General features: G+C 34.2%; 4 protein-coding genes across 6 annotated transcripts; 2 read left to right on the forward strand and 2 right to left on the reverse strand.

Annotated features, from left to right (window-relative positions):
- Positions 1–2,600, forward strand: LOC129875326 (protein NRT1/ PTR FAMILY 1.2-like). Its single transcript, XM_055950754.1, has 4 exons — positions 1–88; positions 170–387; positions 958–1,508; positions 1,706–2,600. The coding sequence occupies exons 1-4, from the start codon at positions 16–18 to the stop codon at positions 2,598–2,600; spliced, it is 1,737 nt and encodes a 578-aa protein (XP_055806729.1). The 5' UTR covers positions 1–15.
- A 722-nt stretch (positions 2,601–3,322) lies between these two features.
- Positions 3,323–9,887, forward strand: LOC129880310 (uncharacterized). 3 transcript variants are annotated; one of them, XR_008765362.1, is made up of 4 exons: positions 3,323–4,132; positions 4,869–5,159; positions 6,114–6,334; positions 9,535–9,887. XR_008765362.1 is itself a non-coding variant. In XM_055954285.1 (3 exons), exons 1-2 carry the CDS (start codon positions 3,462–3,464, stop codon positions 5,131–5,133), a joined length of 936 nt encoding a protein of 311 aa, XP_055810260.1. In that variant the 5' UTR covers positions 3,323–3,461; the 3' UTR covers positions 5,134–5,159; positions 9,535–9,887. The 3 variants fall into 3 exon arrangements, 1 of the variants encoding a protein (XP_055810260.1); XR_008765361.1 differs by having other exon boundaries at positions 6,117–6,334; XM_055954285.1 differs by lacking the exon at positions 6,114–6,334.
- Positions 6,200–10,511, reverse strand: LOC129880309 (probable serine/threonine-protein kinase PBL28). Its single transcript, XM_055954284.1, has 7 exons — positions 9,728–10,511; positions 9,395–9,582; positions 9,022–9,220; positions 8,780–8,943; positions 8,124–8,228; positions 6,553–6,675; positions 6,200–6,436 (listed from the first exon to the last, which is right to left on the reverse strand). The coding sequence occupies exons 1-7, from the start codon at positions 9,795–9,797 to the stop codon at positions 6,200–6,202; spliced, it is 1,086 nt and encodes a 361-aa protein (XP_055810259.1). The 5' UTR covers positions 9,798–10,511.
- A 3,378-nt stretch (positions 10,512–13,889) lies between these two features.
- On the reverse strand, positions 13,890–17,541 carry LOC129880311 (30S ribosomal protein S13, chloroplastic). Its single transcript, XM_055954287.1, has 3 exons — positions 17,315–17,541; positions 16,511–16,735; positions 13,890–14,205 (listed from the first exon to the last, which is right to left on the reverse strand). The coding sequence occupies exons 1-3, from the start codon at positions 17,426–17,428 to the stop codon at positions 14,038–14,040; spliced, it is 507 nt and encodes a 168-aa protein (XP_055810262.1). The 5' UTR covers positions 17,429–17,541; the 3' UTR covers positions 13,890–14,037.
- Positions 17,542–24,579: the final 7,038 nt, after the last annotated feature.

Consider the following 24,579-nt stretch of genomic DNA (forward strand, 5'->3'; position numbering starts at 1 on the left):
AGAGTGTTAGTGAAAATGGAGAAAGAGGCAGAATTTGTTGAAGAGAAGCCAAGAAAAGGTGGTCTTAGAACCATGCCTTTCATAATTGGTAATACTTCTCTTTCATTTTTTTGTTCTTTAAATTCTTTGCATGCATCAAGTATTGTGTCAATTTTTCTTTTTGTTTCAGTGAATGAATCATTTGAGAGGATGGCAAGTTATGGTTTACAAATGAACATGATAATCTACTTGATGACATTTTATAACATGAGTGCTGCCGCTGGAACTATCATTTTTGGAGTATGGAATGCACTCTCAAATGGGTTGGCCATTGTTGGGGCCATTATTTCTGATTCTTACTTGGGTCGGTTTAGAGCTGTTGCCTTTGGATCCATCTCTACTCTTATTGTGAGTTGTGCCATTTCCACAATTTCAACATGTTTTTCTTTTGCAATGATCTAATTAACATTAATGCAACCAATGCAACAGATGCATGAGCAGCTTATGTTATCTGAATATCCATATAGGTGTTTGTTTCAGATTATATCGGATTATACTGGATATATTGTTGTTGCTTTAGTTAGCTGTTACTTGAAGATGTTCATTTTAAACTTTCAGCAACTATTTTCATTTCATTTCAGGAGTTCACTCTTGGTTAAAAAATAATAATCTGATACTCATTAAACATTTCTGTCATGTCCTGCTTATGCTGATTTGAATAAAAACACTTTCCAGTACCATAGAATCTGATTGTAGGTTTATTACTTCATCAGTTAGCATTCAAGATAATGTGATTTGTAAAGTTCATCTCTTTAGCATTCTAGTGCATTGTATCCTTGGCTTTCTGCTGTAAGTAACTGCTGCTTGAATTCTCTTAAGTTGAATTATCTTGGTGCTTGATTAATAAATAGCATATCTTTCATCCCCTTCTCGTCTTGGACTTGTATGGATACAAAGTTTAACATTCTTCTTCGACAGGGAATGATTATTCTTTGGCTCACAGCCATGATTCCACAACTCAAGTCTTTACCCTGCTCTCAATTCCAACATGTTTGTAATGGAACAACAGCAGTCCAACTTGCTGTTCTATTTTCATCTTTTGGGTTTATGTCAGTTGGAACTGGTTTTGTTAGGCCTTGTTCTATAATATTTGGTGCAGATCAATTGGTAAGTAAAGAGAACCCCGAGAACCAGAGGCTTGTTGATAGCTATTTGAACTGGTATTATGCTAGCACAGGGATTTCAACTATTGTTGCAGTTACTATTATCGTTTATATTCAAGATCATTATGGTTGGAAAGTTGGGTATGGTATCCCTGTTATCCTCATGTTTTTGTCTGTCTCAATGTTCCTAATCGGTTCTCCTCTTTATATCAAAGTGAAAGCTAAAGAAAGCTTGCTCATAGGATTGCTTCAAGCAGTTATAGCAGCCTTCAGGAAAAGAAATACCGGTCTTCCATTGACTGATTGTGATGATTACTATCATTGGCCACTTGAATCAGAGGTCTTCACACCATCAAATGACTTCAGGTTCGTGCCTCCATCTTTTCACCAATGGCACTTCCATGGTCTATATTCCTTGAATGCTATGCACTTTGTCTGAAACAATCAAATATGAGTTAATCACAGAATTGTATCTATAATTTCTTGTCACTACTCTTTAAACCTTTTTTCAGTGCTATATGATACTTTAGTTCATTGGCATATGACTTTATTTTATGTCATAGGTGTTTAAATAGAGCTTGTATGATTCAAGATCCTCAAAGAGATTTGAATCCTGATGGATCAGCCTCAAATCCGTGGAGTCTGTGTAGTGTGGGACTAGTGGAATCACTGAAGGCTCTTATTAGAGTACTTCCTATGTGGTCCACCAGTTTTATGATCTTTGTGGATCTGAATCAATTCTCATCCGTACTTCAAACAAAGACCATGGATAGACATATCTTCCCTCACTTAGAAATACCAGCAGCATCATTCAGTGTGTTCATGATTATTGCTTTAACAATCTGGATTACCTTCTACGATCGTGTTTTGGTCCCTTTGCTATCAAAATATGCTGGAAGGTCAAGAGGGCTAAGTCCTGTCATCCGAATGGGGATTGGCTTAATAGTCGCCTGTATGTCTATGGCGTTGTCAGCAATAACAGAAACCATAAGAAGGCAAAAGGCAATAGAGGAAGGGCATGAGGATGACCCAAGTGCTTTAGTGAACATGTCTGCTATGTGGCTCATGCCACAGTATGCACTACTCGGAGTGGCTGAGGCTGCCCATGCAGTTGGGCAGATTGAGTTCTTCTACACTCAATTACCCAAAAGCATGTCCAGCATGGCGTCAGCTATGTACACTGTTGGGATTGCTGTGTCGAGTTTGGTTGTAAGTATTTTGGTGAGTGGTGTGGATTGGCTTTCATCATCCCGAGGTAAAACGAGCTGGCTTTCAAGCAACATTAATAGGGGTCACCTGGATTACTATTTCTGGCTACTTACCTTTTTGAGTTTGCTCAACTTCTTCTATTTTCTGGTGGTCTGCCGATTATATGAATCTGGCAATGATGGGAGCTGTAGGTTATCTCATGAGGCTGAAGAGACACAATGTGATTATAGGCTTTTACCTGAATCTTGATGATATGTTGTACTGTATAGCTGAATAATATACTACTAATTTAGCTAGGTGTTTGTAAATGTTTAGATATCTACATTTTGTGATGCGTTTTTTAATGAATTTCCTTTGACAGAAATGTGAAATATGTTTTGGATTCCTCAACTCTTTAACACATTGTCTTTTGCCAAATGGAGGCCGGAGGAAATGGTATCAAACTATCAAGTGTGTGGAAAATTGCCTCTTTCAAATTCTTAAAGATCTAATTTGGAAACCCTTTTCTTCTAGAAAGAAACTTAAAATATGGTGATGAGAATGGCTAAGTAAAAATCTTACTATTAGAGTTATTTAATGCATCACAAATGCCAAAGAACTATGCCACATCATCCTCTCGTAGACCTTAATTATACTTTTTTCGTTACAATTTATTTATTCTAATTTTAATTTAACACGACATTTAAATAAGTAAATAAAATTTTTGAATTTTATAATCTTAAATTAAAAATATACAGATCTTATGACTTTAAACATGTCACGTGAAAAATTTAAATTAAAAAAATTAAAAGACAAAAGGAATGAATATAGAAAATGTGTCAAAGTTACAAGGATGAAAGCAACTTGACCAGATGAAGACAAACCTTAGCTTCTTCCTCATCACTCATATTCAAACAAAAAAATTGCAACTCTTGGAGGCAATTTACAAAAGACTAACTAATTTATAAAAAATATAAAATACACACATTTGTTTGACTTTCTACATATCTTAATTTAATTATCAGGCAGTGTCCATTTCTTTAGCTAACTCTGAAGACACAAATTCCCCTTTTACCACATCCACACTTTCAGTTCAGCCAAGCAATTTTCTCTAGTCTCCATTATCCTTCCATGGCTATTGCAATTTCTTTATCATTTTCTTTAGACCCTCAATCTCACCACAACTATCATCATCATTTTCACCTTAATACTAGCTTCAATTCACATAAAGTTTCTATCTTTACTCCAAACTATACGTTCCCTTTTGTCATCTCATCAAAATCCCACACTTCAAATGTGATTATCCCACTTTCAACTTCTCAATCTTCTTCATCTTCTTCCTCAACCTCACCATCATTAATCCTCCAAAACCCACTTCAAACAAGTCGATTTCTCACAAACCAAGAACTTGAAAAGCTTGAATCTTTAGGGAAATATAGGTATTTTCAAGAATTGGAATCTGGGTCATTGTGGGTTCGTGTGATGAGGGAAGAAGAGATGGATGTTACTGTTTGGTTGTTGGCTGAGTCTTTTGCCGAGTCCATGTTGATGCCTAAAGGGTATGTGAAATTCTTGGCATACTTAGTGAAACAGTACATGATTGAAAGAAGAGCAATGATGCCCCATACTGCAACACTTCTTGGATTCTATAGAGAAAATGGAGAAGATGCAGATTTGCAATTGGCTGGAACTGTGGAAGTGTGCTTTGACAAAAGGGGTGCTAATGCTAATCCTCCCACACCTACACCTCCCAAAAACTCTCCATACATTTGCAATATGACAGTAGATAAGCTGCTTAGGAGGTGTAGTTTAACTGCTTCTTTCTTAGTACTTCTCCATTTCAATTTGTTTGTATTACTTTCCTTTTTAGTCTATTTCATAAAGAAATGTCCCCCCCCCCCCTTTTTAAAGCAATGTGACATGTTTAAGACGTGTAAAGTTAAAAGAAGCAAACAAATTGAAACGGAGGGAGTACTTTGTTTCTTGTGTTGATTCTTAACTGATATATTACCAGTTCTCTATCTCGATTATTATATCGATGATGGAGAAAAATAGTTAATCAAATTGGTTGTAAAAGACAAGTGGGAAGGTATAAGGTTAATCAAATTGGTTGTAAAACACAAGAGGTAAGGTATAAGGTCAAATCTGACTCTGGGGTACTATTCAACTAATTGGTTGTGGTTGACTTGTTAGATATGCATGTGTATGTGTTTTCTTTAGTGTGTGTTTGTATATATGTATGTAATGAAGTTGCCAAATACGTGCCGTGAGAGTGTAGAAGTAATTGAAGAGTCGACATGGATTCGCAAGAGATCATTCTCAGCCTGTGTATATCCCCTTCCCAATGTCTCTCTGTTTGAACTTTTAACATAAACTTGGTCACCGATAAAAATACTTTGAGGTTTAACTAAGTCTGAATAAATGAAAACATATACTTATATAGGAAAAGTTGATGAATATAATGTTATTCTTATTGGAAGATTTATATGGATGATGGACTAGAATTGAGTTTCGGTATTTGTTATTATCATTTTCCAGAAGGGGCATAGGTTGGCATCTGTTGAAAGCAAGCGAGGAACTAATTTCTCAAATGAGTTCTTCTAGAGAGGTTTACTTGCACTGTCGAATGATTGATACTGCTCCACTCAACATGTATAGAAAAGCAGGGTATACCATTGTTGAGACAGACAACATTTTTATTTTGTTGACGTTGCAGCGACGCAAGCACTTGATGTGCAAAGTTCTTCCAGAGTCAGAAAGCCCTTTTGAAGTTGACAAATGCACTTCTTCAGTGGACACGTGAACATGTAAACATAAACAACTTTTGAGGTACATTATTTTCTATTGTCAAGCCCTTTTGCATCTCTTTACATTAAATTTGTGTTCTTTGGGATCTATCTGTAGCTATCGTTCTGCTTTACTTGATCTAGCTTTTGTTTTCCTTTTTATAACCTGAATTGGAGCTGAAACTTAAGTTAAACTTTACTAATTTATTTTTGATGAACTCCTGAATCATTACTCCTTAATCTTCCATAGTTTTAACAAAAAATGTGTCTGTTTGGACACCAGGGTGATAGCTGTCTTCAATTTCTGCTTTGTTTGTAGATGTACATAATCAAACTTGATCTCACTAATGGTTTTCCTTTTTATAATCTGAATTGGAGCTGAAACCTAGATTAAACTTTACTATTGTATTTGTGAAGAACCACTTCTTCCATAATGTTAAGCAAAAATGTGTCTGTTTATACACCGGGGTGATAGCTGTCTTCAGCTTTCTATGCATGTATGTGATATTATCAGAGGTTAACTTTTCCTGGGAATATGTCACACTTAAATATATCTGTTTTAAAGGCAAAGCAGCCTAGTGAAGGCTTAGTTTTCGTTCTCTGATATGTGAGGATGAAACATCATGAATGTTATGACAACTACATAATTTAACAGGAAACTCAAGTAATTTTCTGATAAAATTGAGTTCATTTGACCAGAAATTCTCACCATTGATTCTATTAATTGGAAAATAAATGTGTACATAATCAAATCTCTGCACTAATGTGTATGACCAGAAGTGGGCTTGCCAAAAAAATAATAGAAAACATTCATGAGAATACTGTCTTTTTAATCTTTGATACCTCCTTGTTTTACTCAGACTCATCCAGGGTATTATTAAATTATTAAGAAAACTTGAGATCTTCTGCTTGATTCTGTTTTTTTTTTATTACTTTGACAACTTACTACATCCTACCGTTCTCATCGCTCTTTCCAATGTACATTTGAAACTTTTAGCAGCTAGTGCAACTTCTGAATTGGATGAATCCTTCTTCGCGCATATTGATCAGATTTTGTGTCATCCATATCAATCTGAGAAGGTCTCAGATCATTCTGAATGTATGCATAGTCATACTTAGCCCTTTCGTATTCGTGTGGAGGATCAGCTGAAGTTCTTTGATGCAGTCTACCATTGAGGGCCTTTCGCTACTGTCAGTTCTCACACAGCGAGATGCTAGGTTAGCAAACATGGTGATAGACTCCATTGTGTATGAGCTTCTGCTAATCTCAGGGTCAATCACCTTACGCAGCTTCTTCTTATCATTCAATATATGTCTCACCTGCGGTAACCTCAAAGCAGAGGATGTCACATCACATAGTGAAAAAATTTCCAATGAATTTTCATTTTTTGAACAATTTTCCTATATGATGCTAGGATTATTTTTTTAATCCTTACCTGTAGTACTAAATTCTGGTCATTTGGTCCAAGGGTGAGGTCCACAGCCCTGCGTCCGGTTAAAAGCTCCAGCATAACAACACCAAATGCATAAACATCACTTTGTAAAGTGAGTTTTCCGGTCTGTTCGAAAATAATATCAGTAAGGTCTTTTGAAAGAAATGTTAATGAGGAATAACTTTTTTCTTTAATCAATGCAATATTTATATTACAAGAATAAAGGATGAGGTAACATTCATTCACATGTTTGCAACAGAATTCAAGTAAAACTAGTCGTAGTTCCTTCTAGCAGGTAGAGCAGTAATATTATTTGTTTTGAAAGAAGAAAGAAAAGACTGACCAATGCATATCTGTGTGTATTTACAGTAGAAAGTAGAGGAAGGGTGTTGATCATTATCTAAACTGACATTTAGCATCAACATTTAGTGAAAATGGCCATCACTCTTAAGTGAATAAGGGGGTAGGAAAGTGGGTTTAATTGCTCCAAATCTATAAAGCAAGCCAAACAACTAGGACTATATCGATTCATAATCTCCTCTTACTGTTAGTTTAACTTCTCAATTTGGGGGTGAACATCTGTCTAAGAATGTCTTCACTATAGTAAGGGTGTTGTTTAATGGAGTAAAAATGCTTAATAGTTGATATGTCAGTATTAGCTTATCTGGAATGTTGACTAACTTAGATAGAGGCAATTACCCTCTCTTCAATTTTGTTTTAAAATGCATTCAAGTCGGATTACTCAAGCTTGATTGCTAATCTTGCATTGCAGTTCTATTGGCAGTGGAATGGAACATATTTTGTTTAACGTTCTCCTGATGGATTAAGTTTTGATAAACATGAAATTAGCTAAATTTTCATCTGATAGGGTAGGATGGTTTCAGTTTGAGTGAAGATCTATACTGAATGTGAAACTTTTTTTTCTCTTTATGTAGCAGAGTGTCAAAACTCTAATGGTCAGTTCAACTTAATTTGGAGCTTATAATTTAAGATACAAGGAAACAACATGACCACATATTAAATTTTCTCCTCCAATAATGAGCAAACATTCATACCAACTCTTTTGCATGCCACATTTGATTCTAAGAGTAAGGAGCTAGAAGAACAAAGAGCACTATAGATATTTAAAAGAGAGATAAATTATGTATGTGATTTCTTCTGTAGTTCTTTGCCTGCTTAGTTTATTCCCATATACTCCTTTTTTCGTAATGTTTTCTTATGTGCTTAGTGAAGTATTGTTAGTCAGCAGCCACTACCTAATGCATTATGCTTCAGATTACTGATTCTTCTCTCATTTTGTAGTTAGCCTCTTGCTTTTTGCATAGTAACACATTGGATATTTCTTTTTGTTTCTTACTCTCTTCATCATTATTGTGTTATGGCTTTGTTTTGTTTGTTTCCTCTTTCTCCTTTTTCTTTGCTCATAGAGAGAGCTTTGGGAGGAGAAATTTCAGAAAGCTAGACAGAACATTGTTGGTTTGTCATAAGGAAGAAAACGAAAAGCTCTAAATAACAATATGATAATCCAATTTTATAGAAACTTCAGACATAGATTTGATATGCAAGCAACTCACCAGTGTATATTCAGGGTCAAAATAGCCGAAAGTACCAAGTACCCTTGATGTCACACATGATTGCTGGCCTTCTGGCATCAACTTTGCAAGACCAAAATCTGATATCTGTGCAGCGGATGATTATTAATTATCTATTAGGGAGTCTTTGGTATGAAGGAAAACATTTTCCCGAAAAATGTTTTTCAATTTTCTCATGTTTGGTTGAGTTAAATGTTTTCTAACTGGACTTATTTTCCTCAAATTTAAGGAAAATGACTTTCATATATAAATCAAGGAAAATATTTTTTCAAAACTCTCTTCCAACCTCACCACCCAACCCCCGACCCGGGATCCGACTCGAGACCCAACCCCCAACCCCGACTCCCAACCTCAACTCAGAGACCAACTCTCGACCCTGATCCCGACTTCCTATTATAGTATTTTCGGGTCCGATGTCACGGTATTTTCCCATATTATAACTAAATGCTCTTGGGACAATATTTTCTTCTTACTAACCAAACACCAGAAAATAAGTAGAAAACCACTTATTTTTCTAAAAAGATCTTTTCTAGGAAAACATTTTCCTTTATACCAAACTCACCATTGGCTCTATGAAGAGATCCCTCCTATCAGAAATCAGAAGAAAATTAACATGGATGATATATTGGAGTACGTACCTTTGCGTCATAATTAGTGTTCAAAAGAATATTGGTGGATTTGAAGTCCCTATGAACTATAGGAATTCCAACAGCTGAACTTGAATGGAGATATGCAAGTCCTCTTGCTGCCCCAAGAGCTACCTTTAGCCTTAAGGGCCAATCCATCTTCACTTCTGCAATCCCTGCAATTTCGTTGAGACATAGTTAAGAATCCAAATGTTAGTCTTTTGAATAAGGAAAAGTTCAGCTTATCAACCAACCATTTAAATGATCTTGAAGGTTCCCCTTATGCATATACTCATAGACTAGAAATCTGTGCTTCCCATCTGCACAATAGCCTATTAGTGATACCAGATTAGGATGATCCAGTCTGCTCAAAATATCGACTTCCACACGAAACTCACGCTCGCCCTCTGCCTCCTTGAATGAAGGTAGATCCATTTTCTTAATTGCTACAATCTTTCAATTGGCAAAACAATCAAATTTTGTATTAGTTGATCTCAAGTTTCTAGTGTTACATTAGATGAGAGACAGGAGGGTTTAATCATCTAATTTGTTATAACTTTCTCACGTGAAACACGGAGAAAATAAATGACCAATGTGAAATTCTCTCCCTTTACTTGTTTGTCTTACCTCTCCAGACCGCAGTGTGCCCTTATAAACTCGACCGAATCCTCCTTTTCCAAGTAGATTGTCATCACTGAAAGAATTTGTTGCCTCCTCCATTTCTTTGAGTGTGAAAACTGATGATCCATGGCGTCTCTTTGCTGCAGGTGGATTCTGGTCTTCGATTTGCCAATATTCCACAGGTTTATATATCCCTGAAAACAATCATGTTGGATTTTATAACATGCAAGAGCTATATGCAACTCTGTGAAGTAATATGATGCAGCACAGGCAATCACAATAGCATGAAAAATCTTGTTGCTATATTAAGAAGAGGAAGGATACAAGGCTGAAACATACAAGGATTTAGCATATCCTCAGACTTGCTTCTCCGGCGTTTGTTCCACGCTGACACCAAACCAAAAGGCATGATAACTATTCTTTCGATTTAGATGCTTGCTTGTGTGTTCAATGATGTATTACATTTGATAAGACAGTAAACATTGATGGAGAAAAAGAATTTAAGTTTCTAAGCCGTAGAGAAATTCATGATAAAAACCAAGCAACTCGAAAACTACAGAATAATTAGGTATTGGAATAGATGATATAGAAGTATATTGGATGGAGGAGATAAGAGTTGTTTGAGAATCCTGATGGAGTATGTATAAAGCAAATTAGAAGAAGTTAGCTTATGACAAATACATGACACTCTAAGCACTGTTATCACCCAACAACCTAAGGCTTCTCACTTGAACGGTAAGAAAAAGCAAGACATGGGAAAAAAAGTTGCTTACCTTCAAAATGAGAAGTGGGGTGGGTGGGTGTATGCCTTGAAAATGAAAGAGGATCTACAATTTAACATAACACACTCTTTTTTCTTTTATGATTTTCTATTTGCATTGCAAAAGGCTCTTGTTGGGTGGTCAGTTTCTTGGATGTGAAAATTCTGGTTTGTACTGTTTTATTGATGTAACACTTAAATTTTGAGTGTTCATGAATCCATATTTTGTGTTGTTGGTATGTTTCTATTCTTCTAGTTATGGCTGGTGAAACATTTGCTACTTTACCATAGTTTACTTGATGACTTCTTGTATTTTTGCATTATCTACAATAAGAATTATCACTATTTTTTCAATACAGAGATTTTTGTCCCTTAAATCTCTTGGATCAAGAAATATTAGCCTTTGTTGACTGTTTGAAAATATTACAAACAGAAAAGTTGCAACTTTGGAATGTTTGGTATATTCTTTTTTGCAGTTTTAGCTTAATCATCATCATATATTATTAAAAGTGGGAAGCTCCAACCTCTCCAAAGTTGGATTATCATTTTGCCCCTACATTAAATTAAAATCTAATTAACTATTTAATTAATTAATTAGAGTCTTATTTTATTCACATAAATGCAGAACTATTGCATTTTAACTCATTAGTTATGACATTTTTTTTAAAATTGATTTTCAGCTATAAATTTTGTATTTAGAAGCACAAATCAATTTTGTTTCTTGTTATCTTTCACATAGTGGGATATTTTCAGTCTTTTCACATTTTCAATTAAATTCTATGTAATTATCTAATTAGTATATAAAATCAGTATTAGTTTTGTGTTGCTTCTGTCAAAAATTATTCTCTCCTAAAAAATTGATTGTTTTTTTTACTTGGGGCACTTCATTATGCAACATCCCAGGTTGATAAAATAGTGTATCTTTGTTTACTAATGACTGATTCAAATTTTATTTAGATTATGATATGTGATTTGTTGAGTTAATGTGTATATATTAATATTCTCCCATAAGTTCGAATATTGTGGACTTCATGGTTTCTTATTTCATCATTTTCATATTTTTTAACTTAAAAGGGGCAGCCCGGTGCACTAAGCTCGTGCTATGCGCAGGATCCGGAGAAGGGTCCGACTCCAGACCCTGCCTGCGTATAGCGGAAACTTAGTGCACCGGGCTGCCCCTTTTAAGTTATAAAATATGCATATTTTATATCTTGAACTTTTTAAATATATAGAAAATTTTACAATATTAATGAGGAGAAAACGTGCAAAGCACATTCCCAGAAACTAGTGTACTTAAAATGGATAGAGGTTGTCTCAATTGTAAAATTCTGAACATTTATTCTAACTCCATTTTAAAAGAGTTAATACCTCAAACTATTCACATTTGTTAGTTTAATTTAATACTACTTAAACTATGAGGAGTTATTATCTCTTGAACTATAACTTTTCCTATCTAAAATCCCTTGCAGTGCCAAGTGGCATGGAGAATGATCTCACTCTTTTTGTAGTCGATGAGAGCGAAAAAAAGGGCTATAAAGAATATTTATGTGGCATTTTATATTATTCAGGAATAATAACACCCTATAATTTAAGTATTAAACTAACAAGACGTTTATGGTTCTAGTAAGTTTTAAGGTATTAACATTTTAAAAATAGGATGTTGGGTAGCAATCATAATTGTGAAAAGTGGAATACTTCCATTCTTTTTTGGTTCCCCTAATCACATTGCTCAAAATTTATTCATGAAAAGCGTGGGCAACAAGTATGACAAGGAAAATCAACCTGTGACATCATCATTGCAGAAAGTTGTGTAATAACTAATAGCGCATTAGTTTAGGACCAAAAATCTCAAGGCCAAAAAAAAAAGAAAAAAAAAACAGTCGGGTACATTAAAGTTTTTGCTATGTATGGAGTCTGGGATAGAGCCTGACCATGTGGTTTTATATATTGTACATAGTCCTACTTTACATTTCTGCAAAAGGCTATTTTTCACAACTTAAACTTGTGACCTCGCGATCACATGACAACAATTTACCAGTTCGATCAAAACTTTTCAAGACTAAAAAAAGAAAAAGGGAATGGGGGTTGGCAAAAATCCCAATATCTCATTTGTTGGTGAGGCATCTGTTTGTTCAAGGATAACTTAATAGGGCGCTTTGGGACTCTCATCTTGAAAATGAAAAACTCTACCTAAGATTTTCTTTAAGCTAAATGCACAACTTTCTACAAACCTTAGAAGGATAACTTAGAGGGCTCTTTTGAAAATGATAGATTGCATCGTCATCAATGCTAGTGTGAGGTAGCAAGTACCTAATAAAATATTGAAGTATATATAAGTTGATCTGAATACTATTATTATAATAAATAAAAAACTCATAACCTTCAAGAAACCTGAGAAAGGTAAACCTTCTTGTGTACTAAAGGAGTGGGACTTAACTTTCATGCTCATGCATGTGAGCTAAAGGCAAGCTAGAATTCGTTTAATAAAAAGGCACAAAGTTGATAAATAATGATAACTACAATACGATTACGAAAAATCTTAGAAACTTGGGGCACAGTGCCACAACAATATTAGGTACATGTTCGGACAAACTCAATTTTATATTTCGAGTATATGAAGAATTTTTTTTGTTGTTGATTTCACTAACGAGTATAGTGTTAATTTAACCTTTTCCTCTTTCTATTTCCGTTTGCAGAAAATTAAAATCCCACACCACAAAATATTGTAACTATTCAATCAAATGATATTGAGCATGTTTCTCATCTCTTCTGGAGAAACAAGTTATGCCGATCAATTCAAAGAAATAAATCTTGATATAGTGGTGCATGAAATGTCCAAGTCGTAAAAATAAAGGAAAATATGTGCTTGATTTGACTACATTAAGCTCGGGATGTTACAGGGTCATCTGTCAAAAACAGATTTAGTTGGAAATAATCTTTAGCCTAAGGTCAAACATTTCCAAATTTTCATGTAAAAATTAATTTCATATTTGACATTTTAAGATTTCATTGGACTTTGTTGTAGGACTTAGACTATCTATAAGTTGCCAATTAATGCATATGTTGATTTTGTAGTTACCATATAAGTAATTTGATTGTGTAAATAGTTTCGGGTCTGTCAATAGAACTCAAATCTTTTATCTTATCATTTACAAATGTACATGTTTGGGGGGGGGGGGGGGGGGGGGGAGGGGAACCTTACGTGCTCTCAATGATCTTCAAAATAAGTAATTTTGAAGTTTTGATCTTGTTTTCTCCATGTACAATCCTTCAAAATCATGAGTCAAAAGGGTTTCCCATGAGGCAAAACTTAGGAAACTTGAAGTTTTGTCCATGGAACAAACGAGGTCAAAAGTTCAAGGTTACCCACTTTCAAGGTCATTCTCGTAAATCACCCAGACCTAACCAGGTTCTAGTCACTTAACAACGCTAGGACTCAAATTGTAGAACTTTGGTATCACACTAATGCAAATACTTGGCACAAACACATGACTGAACTTGAGCTTCAACCAAGGATCATAGATAGGGACTACACTTCATAGGTCAGTACATCAACAACAATTATTATGACACCATACGTTACTTAACAAACCTTTCTTCTGTCAACCAAATCATGCAATCAGAATAACGTAAATTGGCAATTACTCCACATGAAAACACATTTAACAAGATTTGAGAAAGAGATTATGCTTATTTCATGTGTCATCTCCCTTAAGAACCACAAAATAAGCATCAACACTCTTTCTTGAAAAACTCTTATCTTGAAATGTAGAAAAATGATTTCAATGGAAATACTGTTCAGTAACAAACAAATGCACAGTTTGCCATAGGAATAGGTATGACTTTTACAAGTTAGTTACCAAAAGAAATGAAAAATTGAATCTTTGATTTAGCGAGGTGACTTCTTCTTCCCGGCAATTGCAACTTTCTTGCCCTTCAAAGTACGGCAATTGTTCTTTGTTCGCTGTCCTCTGCAAGGCAATCCTTGGATGTGCCTTACTCCTCTGTAACACTGAATCTCCTTCAATCTCCTAATGGCAAGAGCATTGAATCTCCTCTGAAGCCAACACCACAAGTATATAATCATTTTCCCATTTCAAATAGGAAGCTTCAACCAAACAACCAACTATACATATATATGAATCTTAGTTGATGTTGTCAATTGTTAAAAGCAAGCAATCAACTTATTTATGTCTGCATATTTCTATGAGTTATTTTAACTTGGAATAGGCGGTTGTGGCTACAGAGGCCATCATCATACATATCCGAACTACACACTTATCAAAAACGTTGTCCATTTACATAAGAACATTAAAATGAAATCACACAAAGTATGTCATCAGTTTCATACCAAAGAAGATGGGGAAAGAATACACAAATAGAGGATAAGAAGTTTTCACAAACTGAAACACAAAACAAATATCTGAAAAAAAGACAGGAGAATGGTGAAAGAGAGAGCTGCATCCCCAACCAAACAATTTTACTTCCACCGCTGTCCTTCCCCTAGTATTATTTAAAAGCAAAAATAAGTATAACAGGAATACAGAAACCGAAATCATAGTTCCGCAAGAACACCTTTTCGAACGGATACTTTAGGAAGGAAGCTGTTACTACCGAGTAACATCTCTACTAATTCAAAACTAGGCATTACAACTTTGCCTTAGGAAGAAAATCGTATTCATAACACTTCTTCCACTGATTAAGGGAACGCATTCCTAAATCAATTAACCTTAAAACATGCTAGTCATAGAAGCAGAACGCTGGATAATAAGAAAGCAAGTCACTCCGTATCCATTCTTTACTAATGGTGTAGTCAGTTTTTGTTTATCTGATTTAAGTTACATAGAATGAAGATTGAGTTGAATCATCCCCCAAGTGAGTCCGTGCAAGTTAGACAGTTCGCTAAAAATCCTACTTTATTTTCTTTTTTTGAGGAACAAGTAGATACTTCCCAACAAAATGTTGGTTTGAGGAAGCCTATTTTTAGAATATGGTTTACAGCTCCAACATACAACTTACTAACTTAAGAATTTGGACTTCAACATCTAGTGTAAGAATTGTATCATCTCCTTGAAGCAAAGTTCTGACTCCTTGAAATGTTGGTCAAACTATTAGGTCCATAGTATCAAGAAACTGTACTCCAACTAAAAGCAAGATGACTAATAAAATAATCGGTCTGATGAAAATAAATATAAGATATCCTTTCAGCTCCATTGTGTTACTTTCCATGTAAAATATTGGTTTGAGGAACAAGTAGATACTTACCAACAAAATGTAGGTTTGAGGAAACCTATTTTTAGAATATGGTTTACAGCTCCAACATACAACTTACTAATTTAAGAATTCGGACTTCAACATCTAGTGTAAGAAATGTATCGTCTCCTTGAAGCAAAGTTCTGACTCCATGAAAAGTTGCTCAAACTATTAGGTCCATAGTATCAAGAAAATGTACTCCAACTAAAAGCAAGATGACAAATAAAATACTTGGTCTAATGAAAATAAATTGAAGATATCCTTTTCAGCTCCATTATGTTACTTTCCATGTAAAAGTTGGACCAAAAGGTTGGTTTAGCTACCCCTCAAGTGAAAATGTTATTTTTGGTTCAATTCTTATCTTGACAGAAATTAAATTGACTTACTTAAAACCCAAATGACATAATGACAACAAGCCAAACTATAAAGTATCAAGAAGCTGCAATGAGCAATCAAACCAAGATAACTTGAAATAGAAAAACCAAAACTGAATTGCCTAACTATATAAGTTCCAATGAGCATATTCACATTAGGGTTGTTCAAAATCAAACCGAAACCAATAACCCGAACCAAAAAAAAGTTATTGATTTATCAATAATGAGTTATTGGTTTAGTGATTTCGATAACGGTTTTGATTTTTTTTTTTAATTTCGGGTTATCGGTTCTTAATGGTTTGAGGTTTTTTCTTAACAGGGTTAAACGATAACCCGATAGTAAATTAATAAATTATATTTAGTAGCATTACGTATATAAAGTCATTGACTTAGGGTTTAGTTTCATAATTTTAGTTTTGAATGTCTCAAACTCTAGGTTATGTTACAAGGTACTAGTGTTTACTTTTGAGCAAGATGCAATTTGTCAACTCATGTGCATGGTTCATTTGTTTTTTCACCTTGTTTTAATTTGATTTTCAATGATTTTTTTGAATAACCAATAAACCGATAATCAATATCTAATTGGTTTCATAATGATTTAACATATCTACAAACCGATAATCGATTAGTCGAATTATAAACTTCAAAACCGAACTAACCGATACACAACCCTAATTCACAATGGCATGAAAACAAACAAAGACAAAGAGGGTAAATAAGAGCAAGGAAACTCACAAGGTCTCCTTCAATCGTGTACTTAGAGACTTCTTCACGAAGAGTGATAAGCTCTTCTTCCGATAAGTCTTTCATGACTTTGTTCTCCATTTGAAGGTCTACCAGAATCTGGCGTGCACTGGTGCGGCCAATTCCATGAATGTATTGCAGAGAAAACTCAACCCTTTTGTTGTTTGGAACCTCCACTCCTCCCACACGCACACACTTTATAGTCAAACCTCCAATCTACACAAACTCATTTCAGTTCAAACGCAAAACAATCAGAGAAAATGGAAAATTCAGAAAACCCAATTCAATTCCAACTCAAGAAAGTCCCAAAAATGGAAACATCAGCAACCCCAATTCAATTCCAACTCAAAAAAGTCCAAAAAAATGAAAATTCAGCAACCCCAATTGATTCCAACTCAAAAAAGTCAAACAAAAAATTGAAAATGCAGAAACCCCAATTCAATTCCAACTCAAGAAAGTCCCAAAAAAAATGAAAATTCAGCAACCCCAATCAATTCCAACTCAAAAAAGTCCAAAAAAAATGAAAATGCAGCACCCCAATTCAATTCTAACTGAAGAATGTCCAATAAAATGAAAATTAAGCAACCCCTATTCAATTCCAGCTCAAAAAGCAAAAACTTTAGCAAAAACCCCATGTTTGGTTACTGAGAAAATTTCAAGAAAAGATGCAGGGGTGGGGAAAAAACAAAACCCATTCCAATTCCTACTCGAAAAAGACCAAAAAATATTAACTTCAGCAAAACCCATGTTTGGTTACTGCAAAATTTCAAGAAAAGAAAAGGGAGTGAAGTGTACCTTTGGAAAAGATGTGGGAGTGGGAAAAGAGAGGGAATTGTGCTTGGAGATGGAAGATGTGTTGGAGATAAGGGAGAGAGAAGGTAGTACAGGAGTTGCTAGTGTTTGCGCCATTGTTGAAATTCTTGATTGATGAAGAAAGTAAAGGACAAGGAAGAAGATAGAGCCTCTTCCTGGCTTATTTTCTTATCCTTTGGAGGAACTGGATAGGGAACGGAGTTCTATTATTGTACAATTTCAAATATGTATAAACAACTAATTAGTTTAGTCAAAATTATAACTGATTATACAATATTGATTATTTATACATGAGTTATACATTAAATATATATTATGATATTTTTAAAAATTGAATATAATTTGATTATACGTAAAATATATATTGACTATATATGTCTATAGAGTGAATGATATTTTTTTGACAATTACTTTGTTAATTTTCCCTTCTTGTTTTCTACATGGTTTACTAATATGGAGCCCGGGTTTTGAATTATTTTTTAAAAAAGAAATAAATTTAATTTTTAATGACTAACTAAAATGCCATAATTTGAATTTCACTCTTTTTATCGCATGTTTGACATTGCTGCTAAAAATTATTTATTTTTAAAAATATTTTTTTCAAATAGCTTTTCAGAAAGAACTTTTGAAAAAAAAACAATTTGCATTTAACTAGTCTTTTTTAAAAAGTATTTTTAAGAGTCAAATTACAAAAAAGAACAAGTATCAATGTACTCTTAATATTAAGATTATCTTATAAAGAGAAACTATTTTAAATATCTATTATAAAAAAAATTAATTAAATTTTTAGTTTTATTAATTTAAAATTAAAATGTACATATTCAAATTTTCAATCAATATTATACATAGATAAATAAAAAATTAATATAATATTAACATGATAATTTAAATATAATTAAAACTATCAAGCAAAATAAATTTAAAAATAATTTCACAAATTAAATCTTTAATTGTTATTTTTTATTTTTGCAAAAGTATTGTTAGAAAATAATGAAAAGTAGAATGTTTTTGGTATTTGCTACCTATTTTTTTATATAATCTTTAGTTTTTTTTTGCTTCAAAACAAAAGGATTTTATTTACTGATACGGATCAACCATACAAAAAAGGAACTTTAGTATTTGTAATTTAAATGGCATCTTTTTCAAGTACATTCATCACAAAAGTAGGAGATGCATAAAAAATATAAGGCTGATTGTTTGTCATATGTGGATTCTTTGTTTTCCTTCTATATTTTGCTAATAAATCTGCTACTGAATTAGTCTCCCTCAAAATGAGTTGTAGCAAAGTTCCCTCCATCTGCTGGATTAGCGACCGGCAATCATCGTAAATATGAGAGTATTTATGATTATTATTACTATATAAGATATTAAGAAGTACTCGAGAGTCAGTTTCTACGAGCAATTGCGTTATATTTTTACTTTTTGCTAAATAGAGACCATCTAGTAAAGCAAACACTTCCATGTAGAGAGCATTTTGTCCTTTGACTTTGCAAGCAAATTCCACAATCCAATTTCTTACACGATCCCTAATTACTCCACCCGTCCTTCCATATGAGGATTGAGGATCGAATGAACCATCAATATTTAATTTAAGGATGCTTTGAGGGGATTTACTCCAAGTTAAAGAAATTTAATTTTTTGGATTTTTAATGCTAGAGTGGTGGGCTAGGTGGTAGAATTCTAAAGCTTGAAAAAATATGTTATGCATAGTACTAGGTATTCTACTTATATTATTTTTTTTATAAATTTTACTATTCCTATTTATCCAAATATTCCAAAGGATAATTGGAGTTAGAATAGCAACTAGCACCGAAAGGTGAGAAGTGGTGGAGTTATAGGCAGTAGAAGTACATACGCGATTGTAAGGTCCGGCATGGTTTAAAGGTTGGAATGTATCATACTAGGGTAAGGTAGGGGAAAATGGCTTTGGAGGACCTTTTTTGTCTCGAACTCGATGACTTCTAATTGTATATATGAGTTAGGATCAATTTTTAAATATTTAAAGAGTATTAGGTGTGGTGTAGGGTCATAAGTGATCTCTAACACCAAGCCGAGTCCAAAGAATTTCTATCGGCTAAGTCTTAGTATGAGTCTGAAATAGGTTCAACTTCAAACTCCCATATCTCCTAGTAAATAACGAATTAGGTGTCCAATTACCTATCATATTAAAGTTCTTTGAGTCTTCTTTCCAACGCCACTAATATTGTATTATTTGGAGTTCGGAGTAAAAAGTTATGTCCTCTTAACCAAAAGGGTGCGCGCCAAGTCTGCGTCGCAGACTTGGTCAGTCTTGGCTCAAATTTTAATTTCGGGAAAAAATGAACTGAAGGGGGACACCTCCGCGTCGCGGACCTGCTCCCAGTTAGTTCAAAATTTAGCGAAAATTTCCAATTTCAAGTAAGGGCAACTTGGGCAATTCCCTGAACATATATAGATGAACTTGGACGCATTTTTGGGGTCATTTTGCAGTCTTTTGCCTCCACAAAACCCTAAACTTCCTCCTCTTATCTCTCAAATCATCTCCAACAAATTTGCTCTCAAACTCACGGATTTAAGCTTTCCATTGAAGACCTAACATCAAGATTTCTTCAAGTTCTACTCTAAGGTATGTGGGTTTTCATCCATGGGTTCTTCCACCCATGGAGCCCAAATGTTTTCTCAACTTAGTATTTCAATTTCAAATGATGAAATCCTATGGAATTTTACGTGATGGTTCCAAATGCATAGATTATGGTATATTTGAAGTTTATTTACTCATATATATATATATTGACTCTCAATTTCAAGTGATGAGTTTTATGAGTTTTTATACTACGATTTCAAATGTATAGATTCTTGAATATTTGAATTTTATTACCTATATTGACTTATGTTGATTCTTATTTACATGAGATGGATGGTTTATCAAGGTTCTTATATGAAGGTTTGAAAGGTAGTTTTAAAAGTGCATATGGTGGGTTGTTTCTAAGATGTTTGATTTGATGCATTTATATCACTCTCATGCATACAAGTATTCTTTAAATATATTTAAAGATCTTTATGAAATGAACCCACCTAGTTTCTTATGATAAAACAAAGTTGAAATGAAGTTTGACTCCAAATGAATATTTGACAATGTCTACAAATGAGTTTAAAGGCGTTTTTTGCAAATAAGTTTGTGAATGATGATTCTATAATGTTCAAGCAAGTTAATGATAGGGTGAGTTAAGGCCCTAAACATGTTTTATGAATAAAGATATGTGATGGTGAAAGGTCTACACTCACATCACATGAGACAAAGTTAAGGAGCTATTCTATGATTTTGTTCTTATGAAGAGTGGATGGATAGTAGATATGGCCCTTCCCACATAATGATTGAGTTTATGTTTTTATGGTTTGTCTATTCCGTTGAGAGTTTACCTATCACCGAGTGGACCTTGGGATAGGCATTCTCTCCTGTAGCAAAGGCAACCCATAGAAAGATCCCATTGTCCCATAACTATGTGCCACCGTAGGATAAAGGATTGCCCGTAGAAAAGGCTTGATTCCTTAGAGGATCACCCGTAGTCGAGGCTCGATCCTTCATGTAGCTTAGTGGATCCACTTAGGCATATAGGAGTCTATCTTGGCAAGTAGTCTCCCCCTTTCCTCCGATGTATAGGTAAACATTGGGACTCCATGTTATGGCTCACATAGTTTATGTCGATCAATGGTCGCTCTCAATAAGTTACAAGGTTCTTCTCTCGATGTTTAAGGTATTTCTTACTATGACTACTAATATCTTTCATATGTCCATGATCTCTTATAAGGTTAAAGGCCCTATCTCACAAGTTATATGACATGAAGTAAGTTTTACGTTGAAGTTTTATGATATGCATCGACCAAGAATTTCTTATGTTTAAAGATTGCTTTTAAGCTATACTCATGCTCATTATGATTGGTCATGCACCTTATGGCATATTGATTATGTTCTTTTACTTGTTCATGCATACCTCACATACTTAGTACATTCAAACGTATTAATGCATACTCTTTTGCCTACATGATATCACCATGTAGGGACCGGTGTTCCTCCCCTCCACGTGGTTAGTTTGGATCATTTGAAGGCCACTTTTGGTGAGTTCCCATTGTTTCGGGGATAATATTCCTCCCTTTTCTAGCATATGTTATCTTGAGGCATTAAGACACCTATTTTGGTACCTCATTGTTAGTTTATTTGAGGGTGAGCTAGGGACATGTCTTAGCCCCCGCCAAGTCTATTAGTAGAGGTATGTTTGGATATAAATGTATGATGATCTAAGGTTGATGATGACTCTTATTTTGTGATGTTCTCCCTTAGTCCCGTTTTCCCCTTTTCTTCCTCTTGATATTTCTTGTCATTACTGATGAAAGGCTAAATGAATGCTAAGAGGCTTGGGTGAGGTACCTCTGGGTTCCTCATTCGCCGTGTCACGTCTAGGCCCTAGGCTTGGGTCGTGACAACGATGTATAGTATTACCAAAGCTTGATGCATTTATATGTATATTAAAAGTTTTCCATACGAATTTTACATCAGGACAATCTGCAAAGATGTGACTAATGCTTTCTTCAGAGTTGGCGCAAGAAATGCAATTTTTCGAGGTAGTAATTTTCTTGTTATATAATGCTAAGGTTGTTAGGAGCTTTTGAGAGGTTAAGAGCGACATAATTTTTTTTTATTTTTTTAGTAGCCTTAATCTTCCATATCCAATTAAAGCCATAATAATGATTTTAGGTGACTTCATTTTTTTCCAGAAGTTATAATTTGTAGGCACTAATGGTGTTGAAGTTTCCATTGTTGCTTTTGTTCCTAAAGCATGAGTTTATTTTAGTTGTCGAATTTTGAAGGTAGGTGTTCTCAATGGCATTCCTTAAATCAGTAGGGATATCAAAGGAGATGCTCGAGAGAGGCCAAGAATTATTTTTGAGGATATGGTTTAGCATTTGGTTTATTTCATTCTTATTTATTGGTCCATGAAGAACTTCTCGTAGGGAGTAGGATGCTTCAGCCCAGTTATCATCTCATAACCTAATTTTATTACCTTGGCCTATGTTCCAGGATATACCTTTATAAAATACAGGGTAGATTCTAGCAAGACTTTTTCATATGTAAGAATCGTAGGGGTAATACTTAATGGTAGAATGTTGATTTCTATTTTGATACTTTTTTGAGAGAACCTTAACCCATGGGTGATCCTTATTTTTTAGGAATCTCCAATTTAAGCTTGCTAGGAGGATGAATTTTTTTCCATCAATTTTTTAGAGACCAAGGCCTACAGAATCAATGGGAGTAGTTACTAAGTTCCAATTTTCTAAGTGGATCTTCTTCTTATCCGTTGTGGATCCTCATAGAAAGTTTCTTTGGATACGATTAATATGTTGATGAGTTGATGTAGGGAGTGGGTTGCATTGCATTGCATAGGTAGGGATGGAAGCTAAAACGGATTTAATGAGAGTCGATCTCCCAGTTAGTGATACGAAGCGAGTTTTCCATTCCCTCAGCTTATTATTCATGTGGTCAATGATTTATTGGTAATCAGAGCTTTTTAGGTGGTGGTTAGTGATAGATAGCCCTAAGTATTTCCCTATTTTATTTTTTTGACGAATGTTCATAGCAGAAGAAAGTATGTCTTTATCTTTGAAAGTAACATTTCTTGAAAAGATAACAGAAGATTTATTGAAATTTATTTTTTGGCCAGATTGTTTTGATAATGTATTGAAAAGATGAAAGATGGTATTAGAATTATTGAGGTTCGCTTTTGCCAAAAGGATAATGCCATCAGCAAAAAGTAGATGGGATATAGGATAACCTATTTTACCTATTTTTATTGGCTGCCAAAGATTCTCTTGGATTACGAAATCTATAAGCCTAGACAGAGATTCCATACAAATGATGAAAATGTATGGCAAAAGGGGATCACCTTGTCTAATGCCCCTTGTGGGAAGGAAGTAGTTGGTAGGTTTGCCATTTACTAGTATAGAAATGGAGGAGGTGGAAATACATGACATAATAAGGTCAATAATATTTCTCGGAAAGTTAAGAATCATAAGGGATTGCTTGATAAAGGACCATTCTAGTCTATCGAAAGTTTTTTCAAGGTTAATTTTTAGAAGCATTTTATCGGTTTTACTTTTTGATTTTTGGAAGAAATGAATAGCCTCTTGTACAATAATTGCATTATCAGCTGGTCTTCTTTCAGGGATAAAACTGCATTGTTGGGGACTTATGAGATTCTCCAGATACAGCCTAATTCAGTGAACAATGATTTTAGTAATAGTTTTATAGATAGTGTTACAAAGACTAATGGATCTATAGTGATTGGTATGCTCACGAATTTTTATTTTTGGTATAAGGTAAACCAACATTTTATTAATATCCTGAGGAATAGAACTATTTTTGAAAGTCTCCATGCATATGTTTGTTATTGATTCTTCAGTGTCCTGCCAATTTTTTTGGAAGAACAATGCGTGGAGACCATCTGGTCCCGAGGATTTCAAGGGTTTGAAGGAGAAAATTGCATTCTTTACCTCCTCTTTTTAAAGGGCTCTTCCCATAGCATCCCTTTCTTTCATAGAGAGTACGATTTTGCATATGTTGGGATTTTAGTAATCACTTTTAGTTAATTTAGTGGTGTAGATATTTTTGAAGTGATTAAGGATGGTATTTTTTATAGCTTCCGGATCAAAAGTCCAATTTTCCACAGAATTGTTTAAGCCAAGGATTCTATTTCTACGCCTTCGATTGATAGTGATAGTGTGGAAGAATTTAATATTAGTGTCCCCTTCACTTAGCCATTGGATTCTAACTTTTAATTTTCAAAAATCCTCTTCTCTTTTAAGAATTTCATTAAAATCATTAATTAGAAAACCTTCCAAATTCAGGTGAAAGGATTTTTTTATGTAAAACATCCATTTTTTGGAGTTCGTTAAGCCTATTAAGGATACATTTCTTTTGTTTGAAAATGTTTCCCAATGATTCTTTGTTCCAAATTTCTACAGCGGTTAGGAATTTTTCTAATGCATCGTTATAATTATTATTTTTCCAAACACTCGTCACTATGTTCAGAAAATTCGGGTGTCTTATCCATATAGATTCGAACCTAAATTTCTTTTTTGAGTCATGAGAATTTTTAAGGCAGTTTAGAAGTATGGGACAATGATCCGAGTGTGTTCGAGGAAGGTGGATAATGCTCGAATACGAAAAAAGGTTGATCCAAGCATTGTTGCTTAGAAAACAATCTAGACGTTCC

Source organism: Solanum dulcamara, chromosome 2 (assembly GCF_947179165.1).
Source record: "Solanum dulcamara chromosome 2, daSolDulc1.2, whole genome shotgun sequence".
Taxonomy (NCBI): Eukaryota; Viridiplantae; Streptophyta; class Magnoliopsida; order Solanales; family Solanaceae; genus Solanum; species Solanum dulcamara.